Raw genomic sequence first — 11,923 nt, 5'->3', positions numbered from 1 at the left:
TGACCGGGACGCAAATCCATGCAATAGAGGGAGGATTGTGTGTGTGTGTGTGTGTGTGTGTGTGTGTGTGTGTGTGTGTGTGTGTGTGTGTGTGTACCCTCCTAATGAAAAAATAATGTAACCCCCTACACACACACACCTACCGTGGGGCATCCCAAAGACAGGGTACACCACCTACAGTTACCCAGACAAAATATAGCCAGACAATACTGAATACTCATAAGGCTCGGACCATATGAGAAAAAATACAAGTGTAAATACAAGAGTAGTACGTAGTACGTAACACATTCATATATTACATTAATTGATGTATAAATGATATAATAAATTTTTTAATTTGTATTTAACCTTTATTTAACCAGGAAAAGCCTATTGAGACACAAAGTCTCTTTTGCAAGGGAGACCTGGACAAGAGAGCATATTGGAGCAATTAAGAGGTCGATGCCTATTAGCCTATATTCTCACGACCACAACTCGTCAGAACAACATCAACGACACACATCTGACAATAAATATAAACTTAACTGTGACTGTGTCACCGTACATGTCCCATCATGTGGCCAACTGTATTAGTGCAACGTGCTTTTTGATTATTCCGGAAGGGAAACGTCAGATTTGTTTCATAGCCCGATACTCGTAACTTTCACTACTAGTTCCACGCTCTGCTCAACGAGGATAGTCACCAGCGTCGCTCACTTCAATGCAAAACCAACATTTTTCACAATTTTAAACCAACACTTTTTACTTTAAAGGTAAGCAGGACTAATCATTAGGCCTCTACAACATTTAAGCCTATAGTTTAGTCAATCCATGAGATACTGTCGCCTGTCGAGTTTGATTCATGATAAATCAGTAATGTATCTGTACATTTCGTTCACTCTCATGGAAAAGTTATCAGTCACAACTCAAGATAAGACAGAAGAAGAAACAGTATGCTATGTATGATAAAACGCAAAACACATTATTCCGACAATCTGAGCTGGTGATTTTGATGATTCTGCAACATTTTAATTAGCAAGCAAGCCTCAGATATATGCAAATATTCATATTCATATATTCATCCTTCAGAACATAGATCGACATGTGGACTTTTCTGGGGATAGCAGTATTCATCACTGCCTCGGGTAAGTTAGTCTCATTACCAATATCAATATGTTCATGTGGTGTTGACAGAATTTAGAGAGAGAGAGAGAGAACGTATTCAGAGAGAGAGAGAGAGCGTGCATACGTGTGTCTGACTATGCAGACTGGATTTATAAATAATAATAATTTAAAAAAGACTTATAGAAATACAGAGTAGCAGATAGATTCTTTCTATTCAGTATGAGGGTAACACAGCTATAAATGTCATAATTTAGTTCAGCATTCTGAACTAGATAGATAGATAGATAGATAGATAGATAGATAGATAGATAGATAGATAGATAGATAGATAGATAGATAGATAGATAGGTGAATGAATTCCAGTCGGGTCGAGAAGTCACTCTAGTTCCAGTTCAAGGCAAGAACAAACGTGTGTTCAAGATCTGTGTTCAAGATCATTGTTAAATATGCTATATTTCTCTCTCTTCCAAGAAGTCAGAGTCAACTGCGCCCGTTGCTTAGATGATCAGATTCTTGAATTGCGGACTTTTACCTCACTTGTTTCTTATGCATTCAAGAATATCAGGGATTCAACATGGACATTAAGGAGGTCAATATTAGTTCTTTTGTGCTATTGTATTGTGGTGTTCTGTGTTTGTGTGTGCTGCTTATGAATCAAGTTTAATGTAGTGTAATATTAGCCTGCCTTCACAATATCTTGAAGATGCAGTCTTTGTACCTACCTTTGTATCTGTCTTCGTACCTGTAGCCAAAATGTCTTCTACTGTAGCTTACATTGTTTGCAGGTAAAAGTCATTTGTGACGCATAGATAATAAGAGTTTATAACAGCAATAAAAAACAACAGATCTGTTAACAATATAACGTGATTCATTTCAAATAGCTGATCTAGGCGTGTTGCTACATGGATGTTTACTTAGTGCACTCCGGCCTTCTTGCGTTCTCCACAATTGACTTAATGAATTTCTAAGTACACTCACATGCGCATTTATTTAACCCTATGTTTTGCTTGTACATCCTAATTATGAAACAACCTGGTCCAGACCTTTTTTATAGTTTTTTCATGACTTACACACACATCACGCACAGCATGTGTGTGACGTGTGTGTGGTAGGGTGTTTATCATCACTTTGGAAACAGAGAGCTGTCAGAAAAGAACAAAGCAAGAAAGAGGTTGTGAAACTAGAAATGACCTTTACCCTAGACAAAGTCTGTCTCCCTTGAATATACAATACTTTACATCCTCTGTAACTCAAGCACCTTTACCCTAGACAAAGTCTGTCTCCCTTGAATATACAATACTTTACATCCTCTGTAACTCAAGCAGACCCAATATGCAAATCTAATAAAATCTAAAAGATATTCATACTTACTGTAAAAAAAAACAAAAAACATTAAAGTTATTCTGCACTGTACCTCAGGGCTGGGACAAATCCTTTCCTCAAATTGCATTTTCAGTAGGTCCCTGGCCTTGTTTAACCTAGATTTTTTTTACCAGCATATTTGACATTTGAAGTATCGCTGTTTATTGGCACACAGGCTTTACTGTTATGTCGCAATATGCTGTAGGCCTAACTGTGATGAGAAACCAGAAACCAGTTTTTTTTACCTTTTTTTGACTTCCTCCTCCTCCTCATTCTTCTTCTTCTTCTTGTTCTTCTTCTTCTTGTTATTATTATTATTATTATTATTATTATTATTATTATTATTATTATTATTATGTGTTTGGACCTTATGTCAAATGCAAAAGTATACTATAACTTTGGAAAAAGAATTGTGGAAATGAAATGAGATTGATTGGGCTTTGCTTATTTTGTAGGCTACACAGAATCATCAGTTTCGGACCAAAACGGGACCATGCAGGGAATTGTGGGACAGAATGTCCTCCTGCCCTGCTCCTGCCCGAAGAGAGATGAGAATACGCTAATGTGGCAGATTGAAGAGACACAAACAATTATCTGTGAAGAGGGTAACATCAATAAGAGTTGCAAGGGCCGGGTGAAGCTCTTTCTGACTGAGGATAAGGACAACTGCTCCCTGCTCCTCTCAAACATCTCTATGGCTGACAAGGGGAAGTACAGATGTGCATACTGCACAAACAAAGTCTTTGTCTACGGTTTTGTCGATCTTCAAGTGGCTGGTGAGTTTTCCTCTCAACCTTCATTCATTCACCGATTCATTCATTCATTCATCCATTCATCCATTCTTTAATATCCATTTGTTCAATCAGCTTTATTTTGCTTATTTTTTATTTATAAATAGATAAACCGGAGGTGACTGAGACTGAGACTGGTGAGTATTGGATACCTACAGTTCAATGCCATGAGACCCTTTTGCCACCACCAAGTATTGACAGCTTATCATGGAGGTCAGTTTGAATTTGTTGGGCCTAGAGTGAATTAGATAGAGAGTTGTAGGTGTTCACATGGTATGAATTAAGTCCAAAACATCCATACTCACTTGAGTATTAAAAGCTAGAGCTGCACAAGCTGAAAAAACTGAAATACATGCAACTCGAAATTGAAGTTGAATTGAACTCGGCAATCAATCAAGTTTCAGGAAGAGCCCTAGATGTTCATGCATGTCTTCTTCTTTTCTCTCCAGCTGTGAGTCAGAAATTTTCAACAACAGCTGCAGTCGGTTCATCTGTCTTTTTCGTGGTGTTGCTGTTCGTCCTGTTTGGGGCCATACTGGTTATGTATTGGCGGCAAGGGCAAAAAAGAAGGGTAAGGGCCTTGTTCTCAACATCTACCATTGTGAGGGTATTTGTCAGTCAATGCTGCATAGACGTAGAAAGAGATCAGAGTCAGTGCATAAAGCAGTCAAGCTGCTTATAAGGGTTTGAAAAGGCTGTACTAAAAGTAATAAGTAGGAAAAAACATATTATTGTACTCATTCTCAAGTTATAAACTAACAATTGAGTAATAAATTGATTGACTAACAATTGAGTAATAAAGTTCTAACACCCCCAAAAAGTGGGCTTTCTTTTTCACTCAGTGTATGTCATTCATATTTTGTTCTTTGTTTTTCTTGGCAGAGACACTTGCCAGAGGAGTCACCAGCAGAAGAGAACATGTCCCTGAACTCATCAGACATGTGTGACAATGTGTGATGGATGTCTTTCTCCCCCTTCGATGCAACACTCAAGGTTCAAGGTTGTTTTTACAAAATGGAGGGATGATGACTGGCAAGGAAGGGGAATGAAATTTAAACTTAAGTATCTCAATGTAGGGAGATTTTCTGCCATTGCATGATGAGAACAATTGATCACTCTTATTTTGTTGACATTGTGAAACCAGACAGCTGTTTTCCAGTTTCTCACGCTCCAGTAACTAACACAGTCCAGTAATGCTGAACAGAACTCTTGGTTGATGATGAGGGTGGGTAAAACGTGGACCATGGAAACAAGATTACGAAACTGAGAGAGAGTTGTCTCCAGGCAGAATACAGAGAAAACTTGACAGTGGTAAACAGTCTAAGTAACATAGAAACAACAGTAGTGGACACATGACTGTCTGAACCAATCATTGAAATTCATGTCTGCTTAGTGCTTACCACTAACCCTCATTGTAATAGATCTGGTGAACTGCATGTCCCAAGTGTTGGTCTAACGTAGCTCTGACTGGTATACACATGGAACCTTATTCTAAATGTCAGGCTGCTGTGGGGGAGCCCCAGTTGTACTGTTAAAATGTCACAAGCCACATAATGTCTCATTATATGGAAGTTGTACAAGGAAGTGGAACTGTCTAAACACTTTTAATCTGCAATTTGAGGGCAATCTTTGGTTTCATGGAAGGCGATAAATGTCCATAGAAACATTCCAGAATATTACCTCACTTATGAACATCTGAAAAAATTGCTTGTTATCATGATGGTAGCTTACTGTGAACTATTAGAGTATTTCATGAGATGGCATTATGCTGTTCCAGTGGTAAGAATGTGTTGCTTAGTATGTATGTTAAAAGACAAGCAGAAGGTCTCATTGATCTGTATTCAATGTGTAAGACTGAATACAGTACAGTAGTAGCCAAGCTAATACTTTGGTTATTCATTGCTCTAAGCTGGTCCAGAGCCAATTTGTTATGCAAATCATATTGGTTAAGTTGACTGGCTACAGAAAGAGCTGGTCAGTAATCAGTAGAAAGCTGGTCAGTAATCAGTAGAAAGAGCTGGTCAGTAATCAGTAGAAAGAGCTGGTTATTATCAGTAGAAAGAGCTGGTTAGTAATCAGTAGAAAGAGCTGGTTATTATCAGTAGAAAGAGCTGGTTATTATCAGTAGAAAGCTGGTCAGTAATCAGTAGAAAGAGCTGGTTATTATCAGTAGAAAGAGCTGGTCAGTAATCAGTAGAAAGAGCTGGTTATTATCAGTAGAAAGAGCTGGTTAGTAATCAGTAGAAAGAGCTGGTTATTATCAGTAGAAAGAGCTGGTCAGTAATCAGTAGAAAGAGCTGGTTATTATCAGTAGAATTAAACAGGGTAAAGAAGTAAAGAGGGAAGTAAACAGGGATATAAAGCCATTTTGTTCTGAGGACCCATACAAGACTTGATCTGTATCTGTTTGCTTTAGTGTCTGAGCTACATCTTTTATACTACCTTTATGTATATATTTGAAAAATAAACGTTCATTCTGTGAGTGACATGGGCTTTATTATTGCACTGGTTAGGTGTTATTTCATACTGTGTGTCTTTGTATGAAAAAACTGTTCACTTGTTTTTGCACTGAGATGCTTACCAAATTAACTGCTCTTTTTTACAGTGAATGTGTGTTTTGTTAAGTATTGATTTATACATAAACATTGTCAATAAATGCTGTATGTATTATTCTCTTACGACTGTGTGTCGTAACGATGATTTAAAGCATTTGTCTTGTTTAGCACCTCACATATTATGGTGAGCATTATTCCCTATCATGAATATATTGTTGAATGCTGTTTCATGATTAACATGAAACAGAAACATGTGATGTTTGATTTATGATTTTGGACACGTTTACTGTATTAGTATTAACCAATCCACATTGTTACACATTATTGCGGTATCGTGTCATTACACCGTCATGACATGTCTCAAAGAATGCAATATATCTTGGTTGCATCAGTTGAGCTTCCTCAAGATGTACCTCTTAAGGTATCTATTACTTGTTTAGACAAAGCATGTTTTTGGCCTTGGATGACATTAACATCAAGGCAGTGTAAAGCTGTTAATCCTGACTGACACTGATGCTATCTTCATTGACATGAGTTTTATATCAAAGTCAAAGTCAAAGTCAAAGTGGCTTTATTGTCAATTCTTCACATGTCAAGACATACAAAGGAATCGAGAGGACGTTGTTGGCACCCAATCAAAAACCCTTGACAGGAGTCTATGCATCTTGACATTTTATGATCAGGATAACAAATGTCGAAGAATAGCAATCGAAAAAGTTAGAGTGGAAGTGAGTGTCTCACTCTTCCTCATTCTATTCTAGTGTCAGTGAGATTGTGAATGGAAAAAGTCCCAAGATCAAGATCATCTATTGTTATTGCTCACCATGAAATTCCCCCTGCCTCTACCTAGGCAAACCTGTCTGCATCAACCTCAGAGGGGGGGGGAGGGGGAGTTTTTTAAGGCCACTGTTTTTGGATCTCCTACCCTTGAGAGCTTGTTTATGCTGTCTGGCTGCCTGAATGCCAAGTACTATTGATTTGCTGTGAGTAAACCTAACCCTATAATATCAGATTACATTTTTATGATACTGTAGTCCTAGGTTACAGCAGCCCTCTTTTGCCTAATACCGCTAAAACGTTTTGCCCTTTGGTGCTACCAGGTAGTATTAAACAGTGGTCATGTCCAAAAGTTCATACTGCCTACTGATTAAGTATATAGCCTACTGCATGCAATTGTGGGTACGAGTTTAAAGAGGCTTTGATATGAGAGTCTTGACTAGAGAGGCGTGTACTACCATATGCGCAGATGATATTCCCGTTTTCTACAGCAGATGGCAGTAACAAGAGATTTATAACCTGGAACCAACATTTGACAGAAGAAGGAGGGGGGAAATGACGCGTTCTTTATCTTTACGCATGCCAGGAAATGTTTGGATTGTTTTGATTAACGAAACGCGACTGAATGAAATTAACTATATGTTTGATATAAAACGAATAACACATTGACGTTGTTTTAAAGGTAAGGTCGTTATTGCTAAACCATCGAAAATGTCGTTCCACAATCACAAGCATTTGCTATATTGAACTAAATGCTGCCTCGATATCGACATCATAAACCTTTAGCCAGCTACTAGCTCATGTATTCAACTTTCTTCAAGCTTCTACTAATATGGAAGCCCTAGAGAGCCAACCGCTGTCTGTGATGGCTCTTATTGCAAGTGGTTATCTAATTAAGTTTCTGACATATTTTGACATTTATCTCTATTGTATCATATGACATATGACTAACCCTAACCCAATTGTATAATTCTTTCACTGCTTCCTTAGGTGTGAAGTTGACCCCCCAATGTGAGACGCCTGTATGAGTGACACACACAACCACAGAACTCCACCATGGGCCAGCGAAGGAGGGGGTTGGTGGTCCACAGCCCCCCCACTGATGTGGCTCTTGAAGGGCTCCCAGGGGTTCCCCAGGCCCCTACCAAGCATAACATCTGTATGGTGTCTGACTTCTTCTACCCCAACATGGGAGGGGTGGAGAGCCATATCTACCAGCTTTCTCAGTGTCTGATAGAGAAGGGCCACAAGGTGGTGATCGCTACCCATGCCTATGGCAGTAGGAAGGGGATCCGCTACCTGACCAATGGGCTTAAGGTGTACTACCTACCTCTGCAAGTGATGTACAACCAGTCGACAGCCACTACCTGCTTCCACAGCCTGCCGCTGCTCCGCTGTGTGTTCGTGCGGGAGGGAATCACTGTGGTTCACGCACACAGCTCCTTCTCAGCTATGGGACATGATGCACTGTTCCATGCCAAGACCATGGGACTGAACACGGTAGGTAACATGGAAGTCTTGTGGGTGGGACTAGGATGGGTGGGAATTAAAGGGGTCTTTGTCCTATTTTACTTAAATTTGTCAATATAAATCGAGTAACATTATAAATACAATATCAACAATATGTATACATTTGTTAACTTTGTCAATATACATAGAGTAACGTTATAAATACATTATAAACAATATATATACATTTGTTAACTGTCAATACAAATAAAGAACTTCATGTGTTGCAGGTGTTCACTGACCACTCGCTCTTCGGATTCGCGGATGTCAGTTCGGTGCTGACCAATAAGCTGCTGACCGTGTCCCTCTGTGACACCAATCACACAGTCTGTGTGTCGTACACCAGTAAAGAGAACACGGTGCTCAGGGCCGGGCTTGACCCTGAGATCGTGTCTGTCATCCCTAATGCCGTCGACCCTACAGACTTCACCCCTGACCCCTCCCAGCGCCAGGACGGCAGGATCACCATCGTAGTGGTCAGCCGCCTTGTCTACCGCAAAGGTAGTGATGATTCTAGACAGGTTCATGTGTGTGATTTGGGTTAAGGAAGGAGCACACAATGAGGCCCCCGGCCACACCAGACTATCAGAAAACGGTTCAATACATATGAAATCACTATCCGATTTGATCCGTGGAATTCGGCTGTGACTTTTGAAACAACCTAGCAACTGAACAATGCAACCTAGCAACACAAAACCTTGTTTCTAATTGGCTAAATGGAAGAACGGTCTGTGAAAAGATGAACTTTTTTTGTTGCCGTAAAAAAACATGAAACGGACACAAATAGACCTTTGTCATCTCTGTTCTCCGTCAATGGATTACCCCCATAGAGAAACGATTGTGTCAATCCATAATTAACAGACAGAATAGTTTAGTGTGGCTGGGGCCTAACTGACCCTCTGGGATTGCAGTGTCTGGTGGTTTCTTCTCTTCTTCCTTCATTGGTAACTCACTGCACAGAGAGAGCACACACCTGGTTTCCCAGTCCTAAATCACTGTCTGAGTTTCATGGAAAGTATAAAATCAGCAGACACTGCAATTCAATCTAACACTTTTTTTTTGTGGTTTATTCAGTGTTTTACCTGCGTTTTCCTTTTAGGAATAGATCTTCTTGGTGGAATAATCCCAGAGCTCTGCCTCAAACATCCTGATCTGCATTTTTTGATTGGTGGGGAGGGACCAAAAAGAATTGTGTTGGAGGAAGTGAGAGAGAAATACCAGCTTCATGACAGGTAGTACTGCACTGTGATTTTATCCTCAGTATTCCCCTGTCTGTATAATCTGTGGAGGGTGTTTTGTCTGTCTGTGTGTGTGTGTGTGTGTGTGTGTGTGTGTGCGCGCGCGCCTTATCTGCTCTCTCTCCTAGGGTGCGTCTTCTGGGGGCTCTGGAGCATAAAGATGTGCGAGGGGTGCTAGTTCAGGGACACATCTTCCTCAACACCTCCCTGACTGAGGCCTTCTGCATGGCCATAGTGGAGGGAGCCAGTTGTGGACTGCAGGTGTGTGTTCACTCTCACTAAAACACTGGCATGAATATTAGTGGAACAGTGTTGAATGTGAGGATATTCATCTTAGATATTTATGTGTGTAGGTGGTGAGTACACGTGTGGGTGGGATTCCTGAGGTTCTTCCTGAGGACCTAATCACCCTCTGCGAGCCCACCGTGCGCTCCTTGTGCGCCGGCCTGGAGGCCGTCATCGCTAGGCAGCGTTCTGGCTCCGTGGCCTCCCCCGCCTCCATCCACGCCCATGTGCGCACTCTCTACACCTGGCGGAACGTCGCAGAGAGGACCGAGAAGGCATGTTCACTCTTAGGACACAATTCAGCCACACCCAGTTGTCAAGTAGTCGAAAGTCCTTTGTTGTGCTTTGCCAAGCACAATTTCAGCCGTGTCTAATGACTCCTGTCTCATTGATATCATTATGTCTCCTCCATTGCTTGGCGGGTCTGGCATGCTGCCTCTGACGTGTAGCTGTTGTAACCTGTCTGTCTTGCCTTTCCCAGGTGTATGACAGGGTGGCTGGAGAGAAAGTCCTTCCGTTGGAGAGACGGCTGCTCAGGCTGAGAGCTCACTGCGGCCCGGTGGCCGGCTCCATCTTCGCCCTCGTCGCTGTTCTCGACTTCCTGTTTCTGCTCGTCCTCCAGTGGTTGGTTCCAGACCGGGTCATAGACGTCGCCGTGGACGCCACCGGCCCCAAGGGGCTGTGGACGCGGGGCTCAAGTGACGGGAAAGGAACCCATTCTGAAAGTGCCATGAAGAAGGAGTCAGGGGGTCACAAGACCAAGCTATGACGATAACTCCTATTCCAACCCTCCTTACCCCCCCCCCCCCACACACACACACACACACACCCAACCATCTTAACCCATATAGTTGCACCAGTCCCTAACTGTTTTTAACATGACCTCTGATCTTACGACCTGTAGAAACTGAGCACTTAATGCTGAATGTATATGGGAGCACCCAAATGATGTTTACACACTCCTCTTCCCAGGGACATTGTTTAGGTTGTGGATTGAAGCTAAGGAAAAGCAAATGGACAAAGGTCCTCTGACAATAAGATGAGGTATCTTGCTCAGGTAAAGAAAGGTGTGGATATAGGTGTTACATCCTTTGTAACCCTTGGTTTAATGGGACAATTGAATCATTCCTTTATATGCAGCTCGTAGTTTTGTTCAATTTTTTTTCTTTTTTTGCACAGAATAAGGAAGGGATTGGCTCGAAGTACTGGATTATTCCTACAGTGACATAGGGAAGTAGGATGACTGTGCAGAAACCCAAAAATGCCATTTGAATACTAGTTGCCAAAAGTAGTACGGGGACCTTGGGGCCTATTAAAAGTGAAACTGATGTCAAGTTGCTGCAAACAGTATTGCTTCCTCACACTCCAAGCTCACACTAGTCTCGAACCTGTGTCCTCTGTATTGCCAACACACGTGACCTCCTCCTAAATACCTGATATTGACCTGCTATGCCACAGAAAAGCTAGCAATTCGATGGCGCGGGTGGGGGTATTTCAACTTGAGGAGTGAGTTTACGGCATACATTTGTATTCAGACCTCAGCCTATATTCACGTTCCCTTTTGCTTCTCCTTTTTACGCTTGATATCATTGCATATTTAATTTATTTTCATGATGTTTGTTTTACTTATACGTATATCATGCTTTGAAAAGGGCTTTGTTGTTGTTTCTCTTTCTTTCCGTTTTGTTTATTTATACAAGTGCTTTTGATTTCATGAAGGCTGTGTAGCCTGATGCAGTGGGTCCTGGACCATGACTTATGGGGAATAAAATCTATTTCATAAACATTTATTTTCACTCTTTTCCTTGTCATGGTAACCCTAACTTCAACACATTCTTAAAGACAACTTTCACTGAATTGGTCAGGCTCAAGTTACCCTTTTATTTCAACATGTTATCAACAGCCAAGGCCTCATATCATTGACTTGAACCTTATATTCATGCTCTATACTACAGGAACAAAACACCCCATTTTCTCTGGGAATGGATTGGCCTTCTGGTGTGCAGGCAAGCCGGACGAAACACATAACTGTGAAAGGGGAGGAGATAGGGATAACATTCCTGTCTTTTCAAGGCCAACGATGGGGAACCATTCACACATTCTCAGGGACATAGAATCATTCATGGATGTCTATCAACACTGTATAATCAGGTTTTAAAGAGGGGTGGAATATTCAGGATGAGCCCAGGATGTTGAAGAGGTGTACAGATGTGTACTTACTGCACAGTTGGAATCATTTAAATGTTGTGGTGGGCTAGATTGGGCTTGTAGATTGAACTCAGGGCTTTGAGAAGACGAAAGT

General features: G+C 41.1%; 2 protein-coding genes across 3 annotated transcripts; both read left to right on the top strand.

The window, feature by feature from the left end:
- Positions 1-623: 623 nt before the first annotated feature.
- Positions 624-5,743, top strand: LOC310812918 (uncharacterized protein). The gene is made up of 6 exons (XM_083681676.1): positions 624-752; positions 1,069-1,124; positions 2,922-3,242; positions 3,365-3,394; positions 3,707-3,828; positions 4,140-5,743. Exons 2-6 carry the CDS (start codon positions 1,082-1,084, stop codon positions 4,212-4,214), a joined length of 591 nt encoding a protein of 196 aa, XP_083537802.1. The 5' UTR covers positions 624-752; positions 1,069-1,081; the 3' UTR covers positions 4,215-5,743.
- Positions 5,744-7,150: 1,407 nt separating this feature from the next.
- piga (phosphatidylinositol glycan anchor biosynthesis, class A) lies at positions 7,151-11,401 on the top strand. Of its 2 annotated transcripts, none has more exons than XM_083681695.1 (7): positions 7,151-7,271; positions 7,580-8,089; positions 8,329-8,599; positions 9,198-9,330; positions 9,465-9,597; positions 9,690-9,896; positions 10,103-11,401. In XM_083681695.1, exons 2-7 carry the CDS (start codon positions 7,646-7,648, stop codon positions 10,388-10,390), a joined length of 1,476 nt encoding a protein of 491 aa, XP_083537821.1. In that variant the 5' UTR covers positions 7,151-7,271; positions 7,580-7,645; the 3' UTR covers positions 10,391-11,401. The 2 variants fall into 2 exon arrangements, with proteins under 2 accessions (XP_083537821.1, XP_083537822.1); XM_083681696.1 differs by having other exon boundaries at positions 7,178-7,271; positions 7,588-8,089.
- The last annotated feature ends 522 nt before the right edge of the window (positions 11,402-11,923 follow it).

This window comes from Argentina silus (genome assembly GCF_951799395.1).
Source record: "Argentina silus genome assembly, chromosome: 12".
Lineage (NCBI taxonomy): Eukaryota > Metazoa > Chordata > Actinopteri > Argentiniformes > Argentinidae > Argentina > Argentina silus.
This window is presented reverse-complemented; position numbering and strand designations above follow the sequence as displayed.

Bases quoted from the DNA above. Each gene is read 5' to 3' on its own strand.
- LOC310812918 (XM_083681676.1), top strand. From the start codon at position 1,082: ATGTGGACTTTTCTGGGGATAGCAGTATTCATCACTGCCTCGG. The intron at 3,243-3,364 runs GTGAGTTTTCCT...ATTTATAAATAG, and splicing joins TGTCGATCTTCAAGTGGCTG to ATAAACCGGAGGTGACTGAG. The intron at 3,829-4,139 runs GTAAGGGCCTTG...TTTTCTTGGCAG, and splicing joins GGCAAGGGCAAAAAAGAAGG to AGACACTTGCCAGAGGAGTC.
- piga (XM_083681695.1), top strand. From the start codon at position 7,646: ATGGGCCAGCGAAGGAGGGGGTTGGTGGTCCACAGCCCCCCCACTGAT. The intron at 8,600-9,197 runs GTAGTGATGATT...TTTTCCTTTTAG, and splicing joins CCGCCTTGTCTACCGCAAAG to GAATAGATCTTCTTGGTGGA. The intron at 9,897-10,102 runs GCATGTTCACTC...TGCCTTTCCCAG, and splicing joins TCGCAGAGAGGACCGAGAAG to GTGTATGACAGGGTGGCTGG.